At 45.8% G+C, this 12,581-nt stretch overlaps 1 protein-coding gene across 3 annotated transcripts in view; it reads right to left on the bottom strand.

The window, feature by feature from the left end:
- SLC4A11 (solute carrier family 4 member 11) overlaps window positions 1–1,783 on the bottom strand; it is a 144,858-nt gene extending 143,075 nt beyond the window's left edge. For 2 of the 3 annotated variants that reach the window (XM_061351932.1, XM_061351933.1), the window contains exon 1: window positions 1,560–1,783. In XM_061351932.1, the coding sequence (XP_061207916.1) occupies window positions 1,560–1,701 (142 nt within the window). In that variant the 5' untranslated portion in view covers window positions 1,702–1,783. The remainder of the gene's footprint in view (window positions 1–1,559) is intronic. The other variant, XM_061351934.1, reaches the window with a different exon arrangement.
- Window positions 1,784–12,581: the final 10,798 nt, after the last annotated feature.

The following is a 12,581-nucleotide window of genomic DNA, read 5'->3' as shown; positions in this document are numbered from 1 at the left end:
ATCAAGTCCTAAGCAGCAGAAACAAGTATTGGATGACTGGGTTGCAGAGTACCTCTGAACTCCAGAGCAGGAGTGACACACGGGTGGGTGCAGCAGGTGACTGAATTGACTACTATGTACGAAGACACATCTGAGCCTCCCACAGACAGGAGCCCACCAGCTACAAACACAACCTTTTAGGTAGGAGAGCACCCCACATCAACAGCAGCCTCAGGGATTGAGGGTATTTTCCTAGGCATCTAGTTGCATTCCTGGGAACATTTTCCCTTGAGCTCATCCCAGCTGCCTGTACCCCAGACCTGATGCATGGATTAAACAAAGGACCAGACTTTCAATCCCCTTCATGTCACCTACATACAAGATCCCACATCCCTCCTTTTTTCTCTTCAGGAGTAACCCAACCCATCAAGATCTACTTATTGTTTCTTCTCATCAAGATAAAGGAAGAGAAATCACTCTTGGAACAATGAGTCTCCCCATTGCTCCATCATCACAGTATTCACATAAAGGTGGCTCTTTAGCCAGAGGTAACATGCACAGCCCAAAGACTGTTCTCGTAAGTGGATGAAGGAATAATCACTGCACAGGGTCCATTCCCATAGCTTCTTCATCTCTGTCTCCCAAGGCAGCTGTGCCAGGTCCCCCAACACAGCATTACACAGGTTGTGGCCTCATCCCTGGTGACCAAGGGATTGTAGCTTTCCACTCAGTTTATTTCATCCTTCCCCAGCCCAGGCTCTCGTTGGGCATTGCGTGAAATCCCCAAGCACCACCGTTGCCTGGTCTCCAACCCATACACTTAGCATCTCCCAGCGAGGAGAAGCTTAGCATTAACCCAGGCAGCTCATACATCACCCTGTCCACAAGCTAAAGCTACCACAGGAGACACAAGGAGCTTTGCTGGCTGTTCCTCTGAAGAACAGCAAGCCAGGAGCTATTGGCAATAGCTGCCTTTTCTCTTGAAGAGCACAGTTAGAGATGCCACCACTTAAGGGAGAAGAGACACACACCTTGGCTTCCCCACTGTCCAGGCTGTGGTGTAGCCTCTTTGCCAATGGCTTTTTACATGCTAAAAGTACAAGTCACTTGTGGGATGCGTAATAGGGAGGGTTTTTTTTAATAGGAATTTAATGTTAGAAGATTAATAATAATTGAATAAGCAATCCCCTACATCAGCCTTTGTATTCAAGGGAAAGAATTTACTTCACACCTCTGTCTCTTTCTTTGTTTCACATCATCCCACAGCTTTGCCCATTCACTCTCCTCCCTTTACAGTGAGGCCTCTACAATGACCCCTGAGCATTGCTGTTCTCAGGAAAGGCACAACAGACAAACAAGGCTCCTCAAAAACAGATTAAAACCCCCCAAATCCTTAAAAGGAAAATACAAAAAAGTCAGAAACCAGATGCCCTTTAACCAGGCTGTTCAACAGCATTCCACTTGCTCTACCAGCCTCACACAAAGCCCAAACACTCACTGCATTGCTTCTATTGTCTCCCTTCAGTTAAACCAGCCACAAAAAGACAAGAAAACAGCAAAAGACAAAAGGCACAACTTACCTTGCTGGGCAGAGAGCCCGTTTTCATCAATCAGAACCTCTGTTGACTCGGTTTTCATCTTCCCAGGGCTCAGGAGGTGGAGGATGCAGCCCCCTCCTTCTCCTCCTTTCCTGCTGGCTCCCAGAGGAGTCACCCCATTCATCACCCCACCACAAGCCCTAGAGAAAGAGCTTCCCTCTACCACGAGAGAACTAAAAAGGGCACAGGGTAAGGTGGCCAGGTCCCCTAATGAGGGTGGGGAGGAAGATAACCTCCCCACCCACCCTAGCCTTTACCCTCAGCTGTTTCCTATAAGCTGATTTACACTCTATCATGGGGAAAGCTCTTCAGCTCACTGGGTTAAACTCAGTGGTCCAACAGCCCAGGCTTGACTCACCTGGGGAGGTTAAACTCAAGTACTTAGTGTGCCAGACAGCATCTCTCCTGCAGGCAGTAGTGGTGGGTCAATGAGGAGTAGCTGGAGATGTTCAGCTTGGTGGGTTGTTGGTGAGGCAGTGGTGATGGGTTAACTGCTGCTCCATGGGATGGGGTTTGAAAACACAGCAGATACTGGGGTGGGATGGAGGCTACACAGGTGATGCTGGGCAGCCTGATGGGGAAACTTGGTTCACCTGGAGGCAAGAGCTAACCAGGCCTCTTCTACAGGGGGACCCTTTGTGGAAGGGAGAGGTTTAGAGAAGCCATAGGTTTAGAGAAGCCATAGTGAGTGATAACTAAGGGGAAAGATCCCCAAAAGAATTGGGATATTTGGCGGACTACCTGAAGGTATATAAATGGAAGTGGATATATTTAAAAATATATGAAATATATGAAAGTATATATTTTATATATTCAAATATATTTACATATATTCAGATATATTTCATATTTTCATATATTTCACATGAATATATGAAATATATGAAAATATATTTCCCTATATCTATATATACATACAAGGAAAGCTTAGACCATACAGCGAAGTTTGCATTTAGTTCTTTCTCATTTCCCTGCTTTTTCAGTGTTATTCCAATGGGTGTTTTTCTAGATTCAAAATAGGGTTTCTGGTACAACTCCACCCTCCTGATACTTCTCCACAGTAAGATTCTTGTCCTGGTATTAGAGCATGTTTCTTTATCTTTCTCTCACAATAGTGACAAGATATTGATACGATAGAAAATGTCAAGGAACCAACTAAGAGAAATGAGACTCAGCTGGTCAGTATCATTACAGATTCTGTATCTCGGGGAGGCTTTAATCCCAGTTTCTGAGGAGAAAAAACGTACACACAAATACCTACTCAAGTGACAGTAAATCTCACTCTTTTGTACTATACGGCATCTATTTCATTATTTCATTTTTTTGTATTATATTGTCTCATTCTTTTGTATTATATGATATAGGGCTGTGTCACACAGTCCTCATCTTACCAGGTGCAAATGTTCATCATTTGCTTCTTTACACAATCCCAGCCTGGTTTGTGTTGGAAGGGACCTTAAAGCTCCTCCAGCTCCAACCCCTGCCACAGGCAGGGACCCCTTCCACTGGAGCAGCTTGCTCCAAGCCCCTGTGTCCAACCCGGCCTTGAGCACTGCCAGGGATGGGGCAGCCACAGCTTCTCCATTCAACCCATTCCCATGTCCCACCACCCTCATAGGGAAGAACTTCCTTGTATCCCATCCAACTCTTCCAGCCTGAAGCCCAAACTCCTCATCCCATCCCTGTATCCCTTGTCCCAAGCCCCTCTCCAGCTTTCCTGCAGCCCCTTTAGGCACTGGAGCTGCTCTAAGGTCTCCCCTTCAGGAGCCTTCTCTTCTCCAGGCTGACCCAGCCCAGCTCTCTCAGCCTGGCTCCAGAGCAGAGCTGCTCCAGCCCTCGCAGCATCTCCATGGCCTCCTCTGGACTTGGCCTGACAGCTCCATGTCCCTCTTGTGTTATTATATTGGGTCTTACTTTGGGTCTAAAAAAATAACCAAGAAACGTCATTAAAGTTGGAAATTTTTGAGCTTTACCCAGCTGTATTTTCTCATCTGTTCACTGTGATCCGGATTTGCTCAATTACAGATATTAGGGGTTCCTCCTCTCACTAAAAAGAAAACTATTTGCTACGTCTTTATAACCTCCATACTCAGTGTGGAGCTGGTCTTACTTAAAGACCATCATTCAATCTTGGCTCTGAAGATGGCACAGCTTCTTGGAGAGCAAAATCCATGTTGGTTTGCGTATGGTAGTATACATGGACCTGCAAAGAGCTCTGAAATGATGGGGATAGTGTTATTACTCCCTCGGAGTAATAATCAGAGCCCCTGTTTTCTGCAGGTGACTGTATTTTGTGGCAAACTTCTACAAGGACTGACTCATCGGCAGGCATGGGGCCAGGACTGCACACCTCTGCCACACTGCCCAGGAATGGGGAGGGGATATCCTCCAACCCATTGGCTTTGTAAAATCACTCTTAATTAATGAGATGCAAGAATTCCACTGTGAAAATAGTTTCCACCCAGCATGGAAATTACCTCAGCTCTCAAACACGTTGCCCCTGACAGCTAGGTTATACTATACAACACAACTGGTGCCAGCATTCTGCTGCAGCGTGTTAGGGCTCAAGTCAGAGATCAGGTCACCCATCAAGTGGGATTTCCTCTGGCTGGTCTCATTTACAATCCCTAATTGGGATCTGTCTTGCTATTTTTGATAGTAAAAGCAATAACTTCACAGAGGTGTTGTCAGTGTGAAAGATGGAGCATCATTCATTTACTCTTTTAAAGACATGTAGTGGCTCAAGAAGGCGGGAGGATGTCATCACACACGTCTTGGTAACTGAGTACCTGAGCTGCCCTTACATGAACACCTACATCCAGAGCAGAATCTGGCATCCTCAGCCCTTCTCACTTAAAACCAGATTGAAGAACCAAGTAGTTGTGGCAAGAACTGAACACAGATGTCTGCTTTCCTATGGGTTTGGGGCGAGGAGATGTGTCTTGCTATCCTCAAGGACATGCCATGCGAGCAAGAGTGCATAGGAGATTTCTGTGGTCTCCCACTTCTGCTCAGCTGTTCTAATGGAACTTGCAGAAAAACAGTAGTCTTATGGTTCTGCTGGAATCAGGACGAGGAGTAAAAAGTTACACCAGGGAGGAGTAGGGTGGGAATAACATGTACGTTCACACAGGATGCTCCTATGTACCCCATTGCATTAATAAAGGAGGCTGCTAATGTTTCCTATTTTCCATTCTTTACACCAGAAACACCATTGTTTCCTGCTGGAAATGTCTAGAAACTACTGTTATCTGCTCCTGTAGTGCAGAGGATAAACACCACTGCAGCAGAGAAATGAGAGTGGGATGGAATACATTAAGCTCCTTCAGCAGTCACCCTTACAGAGCCAGGTGAACCCCATCCCTAGTCCTGCTCTGCTCTCTGCAGGGACTTTGCCTGCATGAAACATATTCTGCTGAGGCTGATACTGTCCTGACAGTGATTTCACCTTAAGGTAAAGCAGACTTCACTTCTATTACTCTTTTTTATTTGTGGGACTCCAATGGATTTGTCTGGTTCAGATCAGGGAAAAAAGACACTGGTTTTTCCTTATCAAGGAAGGAGAGAAATGGGTAGAGGATATTTTTCCCCCTAGAAACCCGTTTCCTAAGGAAATGAGGCCTGTGACATGAAGCTGTGTGTGGAGGGGGAGGTCAGACAGTCACACAACAAGGAAGTGCAGTCTGATCAACATAGCACATTTCTGAGGTGAAGGCTGGGAGCACGCTGTCAAGATCTGACAATGAGGACAGACAAGGATTCACTTTTTCTCCTCGGAAGGTGATGATTTGTGCTAGAAGAGCCTGAGAGTATGGAGCCAAAATTAACTGAAACTTGTGGGTTCCAAAAACATAACATTTCTTAAGGACAGATAGGGGTGACGATGCTGGTGAGGAGTTCAAGCCTTTTGTAGCCACCCGAGAAGCCACACAGAGCGATGTTACTGTTGATCATAGGAAGAGCTTCAACTGGATCTCTTGTGTGACTAGACGTGAGAACTCAGCCATGAGATGCTAATCCATATGCCAAGGACAGGAGTTAATCTCTCTGCTGTTCCTTGAACTCCTCATTTTCTTCTTCAGTTTCACCATACTGCCCTGGAATGGATAAATTCAGGGAGCTAACTGAAAGACAGGCACTTGAGCACTTAAGAGTAATGCACATTTACAAGAACTGGATCACATAATAGCTACCCACGCATCCAGGGCCATAATCTCAAATGGCAACAGCACAAGGCAAGTTAGTAATAGTCATTGTTACATGATTAAATTAGGTAGACAGGAATAATCTTTGCAGGATTCGTAATGGTTCTAATGATATTAGTTAGTTACCAAGAACAATATATCTTCTCTATTCATGAGTTCCTGGAAATCAAGGGTGTTGGGCTGTAAAATATGTTTTTAAAGACAGAGTTGTGAGCTACAGCCTCTCTAGAAGTTAGTTATATACTATAAAGCAGTCTTACTGCTCTTGCATTGTACTTACTTAGCCAGTAAGCAGGAGCAAGAAGTGAATGGGAACAGTGGTTCTGTGTGTGATGTTTTGGTGAAGTTTGGCTTTTAAGCCAGGATCCAAACTCTATGGAGGGATTTCAGTGGGTTAAAGCACTTGCAACCCCCTTGCTGTCATTGCTTTAGAGGAAGTGGTACCATCATAGCACAGTTTGATACTGATGTCCTGCTCTGTGTCTGCACTGTATCCTGGACCTATCAGAAGCAGACCAGCCCCACTTGGATGTCCCATGACATAGGCTGGTGATACGGCTTTTGGAATGCCCTACATGGCATTTCACCTTGGCTGATGTGGTGGCAAGATGGAGCCGAGGCTGTAAGTGAGACAGGAGCACGATGCACACAAACTGGACTTGCTCTGGACCATGAGAACTGGATGTGCTGAGCATAAAACATTTCTTTCATTTTCCTAGAAAGCCTTTGCAGTTTTGTAGCATGCGTTCTCCATGAACCACATAAAACACCCAGAGAACCTCCAGCTGTAGTGACGCTGCTCTGTTGCAGTGCTGGCATTTGTCAATGTCTTCACACTGCTGGGAGTTATTTCACAGGGCAGTTTGCTGTGGAAATGCAAGCTGAAAATCAGGATGGCCTACAACAACAACAACAAATGGACACTGAGTTGAATCAAAACAGGCTTCACAGCTTTTTCCTCATGCTGCTCACAGTGAGACACATCTGAATTCATGGTTGGCTTGAGCTGGACTGCACCAGCAGACACACAGTGTGTGGGTTGTTCCATCACTATAACAGCAATAGTGTTATAAGCACATCACTATAAGCCCAGTGGGGTGAGAGCTGAAGAAAAGCAATTGGGAAGCAGAATAGAAAGCGTGGAGGAGCAGCTGACTGTATCTCCCCAGCGTGGGATCAACACATGCCCCTTGATAGGACAACATTGAGAACAGAACCATAGAATCATAGAATTAACTTTGCCAATGCTATCAAGAGACCAAGATGACATTCATGCTGGAAGAATATGACTGTGCAGGTGGGTTTGTCGAAATAGATAGCAGCTGAATCTCCATCCTTGGGAAAAACATCAGGAGGGAAGTAAAAGCTACATGGCCAATGAGTGGCAAGGAGCACAGAAGATGCACACCCTGACATTGGAGTAAAGAAGCAATTTCACCATGTACTTTGGAGAAACAGTGAATGGCAGAGAAACATTTGTGGCTCCCAAACTCTTCCTTTTATCACCTTCCAGAAAGTCTGTGTTTTGACAACATCTGTCCCAGTCAGCAGCCTAGTCAAGGCTGTGGATAAAGACACCCAGCTTTCAGCTCTTTGTATAAACTCATAACTTCTCCCAAGAGTAAAACCAACTTGCTTTTGTTGTATTAACTCAAATAGACATTCTCTCATGGAGCAAGGCTGACTGGATGTATCAGTGTGGGCACCTTCTGATGCCAGCCTTCACTGGCAAAATGGAAGAATGTCATATAAGGCTACATGTAGATTTGTCATCAGCTTTCAATGAGTTAACAAACTACTCTGATATATATATAGCAAAATAACTGTTATATTAATTTCACTATTAGATTTAATGTAATCCCAAAGCTGCTTCCAATAGGAAAAAAAAATAAAAGGAGGAAGTCACAATGAAAATGTTCTTGACAACATTTGCAGATGTCTATTGCATGGGGTGTGTAACCCTCTCCCAGTGGCACCTGCGGAAGCTCATGAAGCAAAGGATGAATCCCCCTCTGTGGCAGTTTGCAGGGTGCCAAAAGACTGGTAGTAGATTGTCTATCAAGGTTCCAGCACAACGTGTGGGGTTCTTTTTCTGAATTCAGCCAAAAATTCTGCATATTCTCAATAGCCAAGAGACTAGTTTCTGAGATAAAGAGAATTAGCTGCAGCCATCAGCTGCTAAGCCCTTGCAGCATAGACCAAACTGAGTGAATGTAGCCATGTTTCGTTTTGACTATCTGAATTATTTGTGTATTTTAAGAGCTTCCCCCCTTTCCCAATGAGGACTAAGCCCTTTGTTCCACCAATTCTTCCCTGTGAGGGTGCTGAGGCGCTGGCACAGGGTGCCCAGAGAAGCTGTGGCTGCCCCATCCCTGGCAGTGTTCAAGGCCAGATTGGACACAGGGGCTTGGAGCAAGCTGCTCTAGTGGAAGGTGTCCTTGCCTCTGGCAGGGGTTGGAGCTGGAGGAGCTTTAAGCTCCCATCCAATACAAACCAGGCTGGGATTCTATGATTCTACATATATGATTATATAATATGCAATTACGTTGTAGAGAAGACGCTACCTTTTACAAGGAGACAACAGTCAATAGGTGATGGTGGGAATAACCCTTTTCTATCTCTTACCCCTGAGCTCAGTGGGCTTGTTTGAAATGTCAGTACTGGATAAGGCACTGTTAAGGTGAGTCTCCCATCCTAGAGAGCTTGCCCCATGCTGGAGTAAACTGAGGACACAGCTGGAGCTGAACATCCAACCTGAACTCTGCAGCTGCAAGCTCTGAGTGCCTGATCCTTCTCTCAAGCTGAATGAATGTTATTGTGTCTTGGGTTGATTAAGCATTATTAAAAGAAACCACTTATCCCTAAGAAAAGGGAAGCAAAAAAGGCAGCAGAATAAAGAATTTGTCAAGCAGATTTGGATCTGCCATTCCTGTCCCTACTTGAGAAAAGCTTGAAGAGGCAGCTAGAAACCCTTCAGGTGTTGATGACAAAAGCTCTTTGTGATGGCCCACAAAGCAGAGACCACAAAACATGCTACATAAGGTTTAGACATCTGACAGCATTTCTGTTTGATGCTGTATTAATCTGCCTGCAAACAATAGTCACATTCCATTTCCCTCCCCTGCTTTTCTGTCTGTATTAACACTCTCACTGTGATCTTCTTATCTTACCTATTTATTTGTGAAATCACATATATCAATCTGATAAGCAAATGAAAGCAAGAGATGTCCCGGTGGTGATGGAAAGAATGAGTGAACAAGGCTAGCTGGATGGGGCTTGAAGCAAGCTGCTCTAGTGGAAGGTGTCCAGGCCCATGGCAGGGGTTGGAACTGGATGAGCTTTAAGGTCCCTTCCAACGCAAATCATTCTAGGATTATATGATGCTATGGACTCTAGCATGTTCTCCAGTGATGTCCTAGCAGGTTAGTGCAATCAGGTCTAACATCCACTGGCCTCTTCAAGGTCTTTACATAGACTTTGGTGAATCTTAGGTAAGGCCTTGCCCTGGAGAAAATGGAATATAACTGGTCAGTGATATGAGATCTCTCAGCTACAATGGGTCAGAGGAGAGAAAGCGAAAACCACCAGTTTGTCTTTGCTTTACACAATCAAGCAATGTGGCAGTAGACACTGTGCTGCAGTTTGGGTTGTGTTTAAATCTCGTATCTGGACTAAGCTGGAGCAATCAGACCTTGTGACCATATTCAGATCTTGAGATCTAGAGCTTTCTCACTGATTATTAAGTCATTTTGGGGAGTTGGGTGCCCATCAGCCTTTTGAAGGAATGGGATCGAACTCCACCTTGAAGCTGTGGCTTTCTATGTCAGACCTTTTCTTGGCCAACGAACAGGACTGTTGTGTTGTTCACTTTTGTGCTGACGTGAGAGCATATTTTGTTGGCATAGTTTTTGCCGTCTTTCACTTGATCCATACAAGCTCTGGTAGGAAACACCAAGGAGAAAAGAGCTGATTCCCTTGCCTCCCAAGTAATAAGACCTAAGGAGACCATAGGCAACTTCAGTTGAAGGGAAACTTCTTTGCAGCACGTACTGTCTCTTCAAAACGGGTCTTTTCTATTGTTTGTAGGGCACTTGCATCTCCTCATTCTTGAATTCAAGAAGAGCCAAGGGCAGGTCGTTGTTCAATACCAACCCACAATAACATCCTCTCATACCTCCCCACCCCTTCACAACCCATTTCATGGCCCTCATGAACTTGGCCATCTTTTCCTCAGGACAAAGCTCTCCTCTCGAGACAGAGGATAATGTCTGTCATGACTCACATTGTAGTTGGAGGTCACAGTGTCTGATGCAGTTCCCACCCCGCCGCCTCTGGAGCACAGCAGGAACCATTCTGTGTCTAGGAAATAATATCTCCACCCCTTAATTCTGAGGCCATCTCAGACAGAAAATCACAAATACCGTAATGAATAACCACAGGGCTGAGGAAATGTCCCAGCAGAGGCAGGCTCCATTGCTTGTTAATTAGCCCAATCATTAGGGTGAATTTAATGCTGTTTTTGAAATCCTGTTGCCTGGTACTTCCAGCTTTGTTAACTGAGAGCTCCAGAAGAGATGCTTCACCAGCTGAAGAAGCTGAGAGCGGGCTTCCTTGCAGGAAGGTTTCTATGTTAAGTCATAACGATGCTGGTTTGGGCTAATGGTGTTTGCAAGAGCTTTCTCACTTGGAGCAATCCCAAACACGGAAACAGATTGGGCAATGAATGGACTGAATGCAGCCCTGAGGAGAAGTACTGGGGGTACTGGGTGAGGAGAAGCTCCCCATGACCCAGCTTCAGTGAGTGCTTGAGCCCAGAACCCCCCCGTGTGCTGGGTGCACCCCCAGAGCGTGAGCAGCAGCTCAGGGAGGGGATCCTGCCCCTCTGCTGTGCTCTGGGGAGACCCCCCCTGCAGCCCTGATCCAGCTCTGGGGCAGCAGCACAAGAGGGACGTGGAGCTGTTGGAGCGAGGCCAGAGGAGGCCATGGAGATGCTGCAAGGGCTGGAGCAGCTCTGCTCTGGAGCCAGGCTGAGAGAGCTGGGCTGGGGCAGCCTGGAGAAGAGAAGGCTCCTGAAGGGGAGACCTTAGAGCAGCTCCAGTGCCTAAAGGGGGTGCAGGAAAGCTGGAGAGGGGCTTGGGACAAGGGCCTGTAGGGCCAGGCCAAGGGGAATGGCTTGAACCTGCCAGAGGCTGAGATTAGGGGAAGAAAGGGAAAGGTAAAGAAAAAAGGTTTCCTGCTTGGTTTGTTGTTGTTGTTGTTGGAAATATATGTATAATGGGCAGCACTCATAGGTCCTGGGCAGCACTTCAACAGAGTTTTAGACACTCACGGAATCAGACTATTTCACAGCAAAAGGGCCAGGGACAGCCCAGGTACGAGCACAATCTGTCAGAAAATACACCACTTCCCTTGGTTACCCGGTATCTCTTTGATGTAGAACAACAGTCTTCAGGAAAGCTTGTGCAACCTTGGCAACAACGAACAGAGACCTGAGGAACAGGGTTACAAGAGCCCCGTTTTGATGGTCCTTGCTGTTGAGCCACTTTGATTTCCTAATGCAACTGATGCTGCTAGGGCTGGCTGCATGCTTTTAGGGGTCAGCATCTCCCTGGCCATCCAGGGAGGGCCAAGCATTGATCTGCTGCCCTGTGTTCAGAGGTCAGTCAGAAATTGGTGTGACCTCCTGCTTCTGCCCAAAAGAAATGCCTCAGTGAAAGAAAAACTCAACTGTGCTGTAGCAACACTGGTTTTGTCATCAGGGACAAAACCCTGTTGCACTGCAAGTCCTCTCCATGGAGGGCCATAGGTACGCTGTCATTCAGTTTCCATTGTCTCAGTGTACAGCACTGATGAGAGGAAAGCTGTGCCCAGCAGCATCTGGTCAAACGCTTGGTATAATAATCCTTCACTCAGGACTCATGAACCTGCTTCCCATCCCTTATTCTTGGTCTGTCCCCCTCCAGCCACTGTGTTTGCAATGGTTTGTTTATACTGAGGAGGCTTCTGCTGTCAGACCCCTCTTTGCTACACGATAGGGGCTTTACAGATTGGGATTGAGTTGCATTTTAATGTTCATTCTGGGCTCTCTGAACTCCAGACCATTCTCTAGTTCTGGTTTCAGAAGGACTAAGTCCATAGTAAGCACAATCCTCCCATTCCTACTTCATGTTTCCATACTACTTCCACATGCCGTGGTCACTTCACTCCTCTGCTCACCCAACAGCAATGGGAACCCGAATTGAAATGATTCCCACCACACCCCCAAAATTCCCAAAGCCCATGCCCATGGATTACCGCTGTCTACCCACGTACTTGGCCATGCTCAAATGCACCCTCCTTGCGTGGCAATAAAAGAATCAACATTTTTCTGTACTGCACAATTCCTTCCTCCATCGTTTATGACTTCCCTGCTCTTTGGGTCACCTGGAAGGTTTTATCAGCAGTGAATGTATGTTTTCTTCAGGTCATTAATTCAAATGTTAAATAGTGTGGAAATGCTTTCTGCCCAACCCCAGTGGAAACATGGCCACTACATTTATTACTGCCTTTACACTTACCCTTTGAATCCTGTTCATTAGCTAGTTTGCAAGCCATTTAATGTCTTCCACGCTATTGTAACTCTAATTCAAACTAAACACAGGTCTAACTTGAAGCACCAAATAACTTTGACAAAGCCAATGAGATCAGGCCTTACAATTCAATAAAATTTGATAATGTTATTTACGAAAGGTACCAAATTCACTCAACAGCGTTACTACTTGTTCTTATTTTGTTACCCTCCTTTAATTTCCTTCCTCTA

This window comes from Neopsephotus bourkii, unplaced genomic scaffold, assembly GCF_033783945.1.
Source record: "Neopsephotus bourkii isolate Nb327-2 ecotype Australia unplaced genomic scaffold, CSIRO-AGI_Nbou_v1 NB_616, whole genome shotgun sequence".
Lineage (NCBI taxonomy): Eukaryota > Metazoa > Chordata > Aves > Psittaciformes > Psittacidae > Neopsephotus > Neopsephotus bourkii.
The sequence above is the reverse complement of the archived record's forward strand: the minus strand, read 5'-3'. Positions and strand labels throughout refer to the sequence as shown.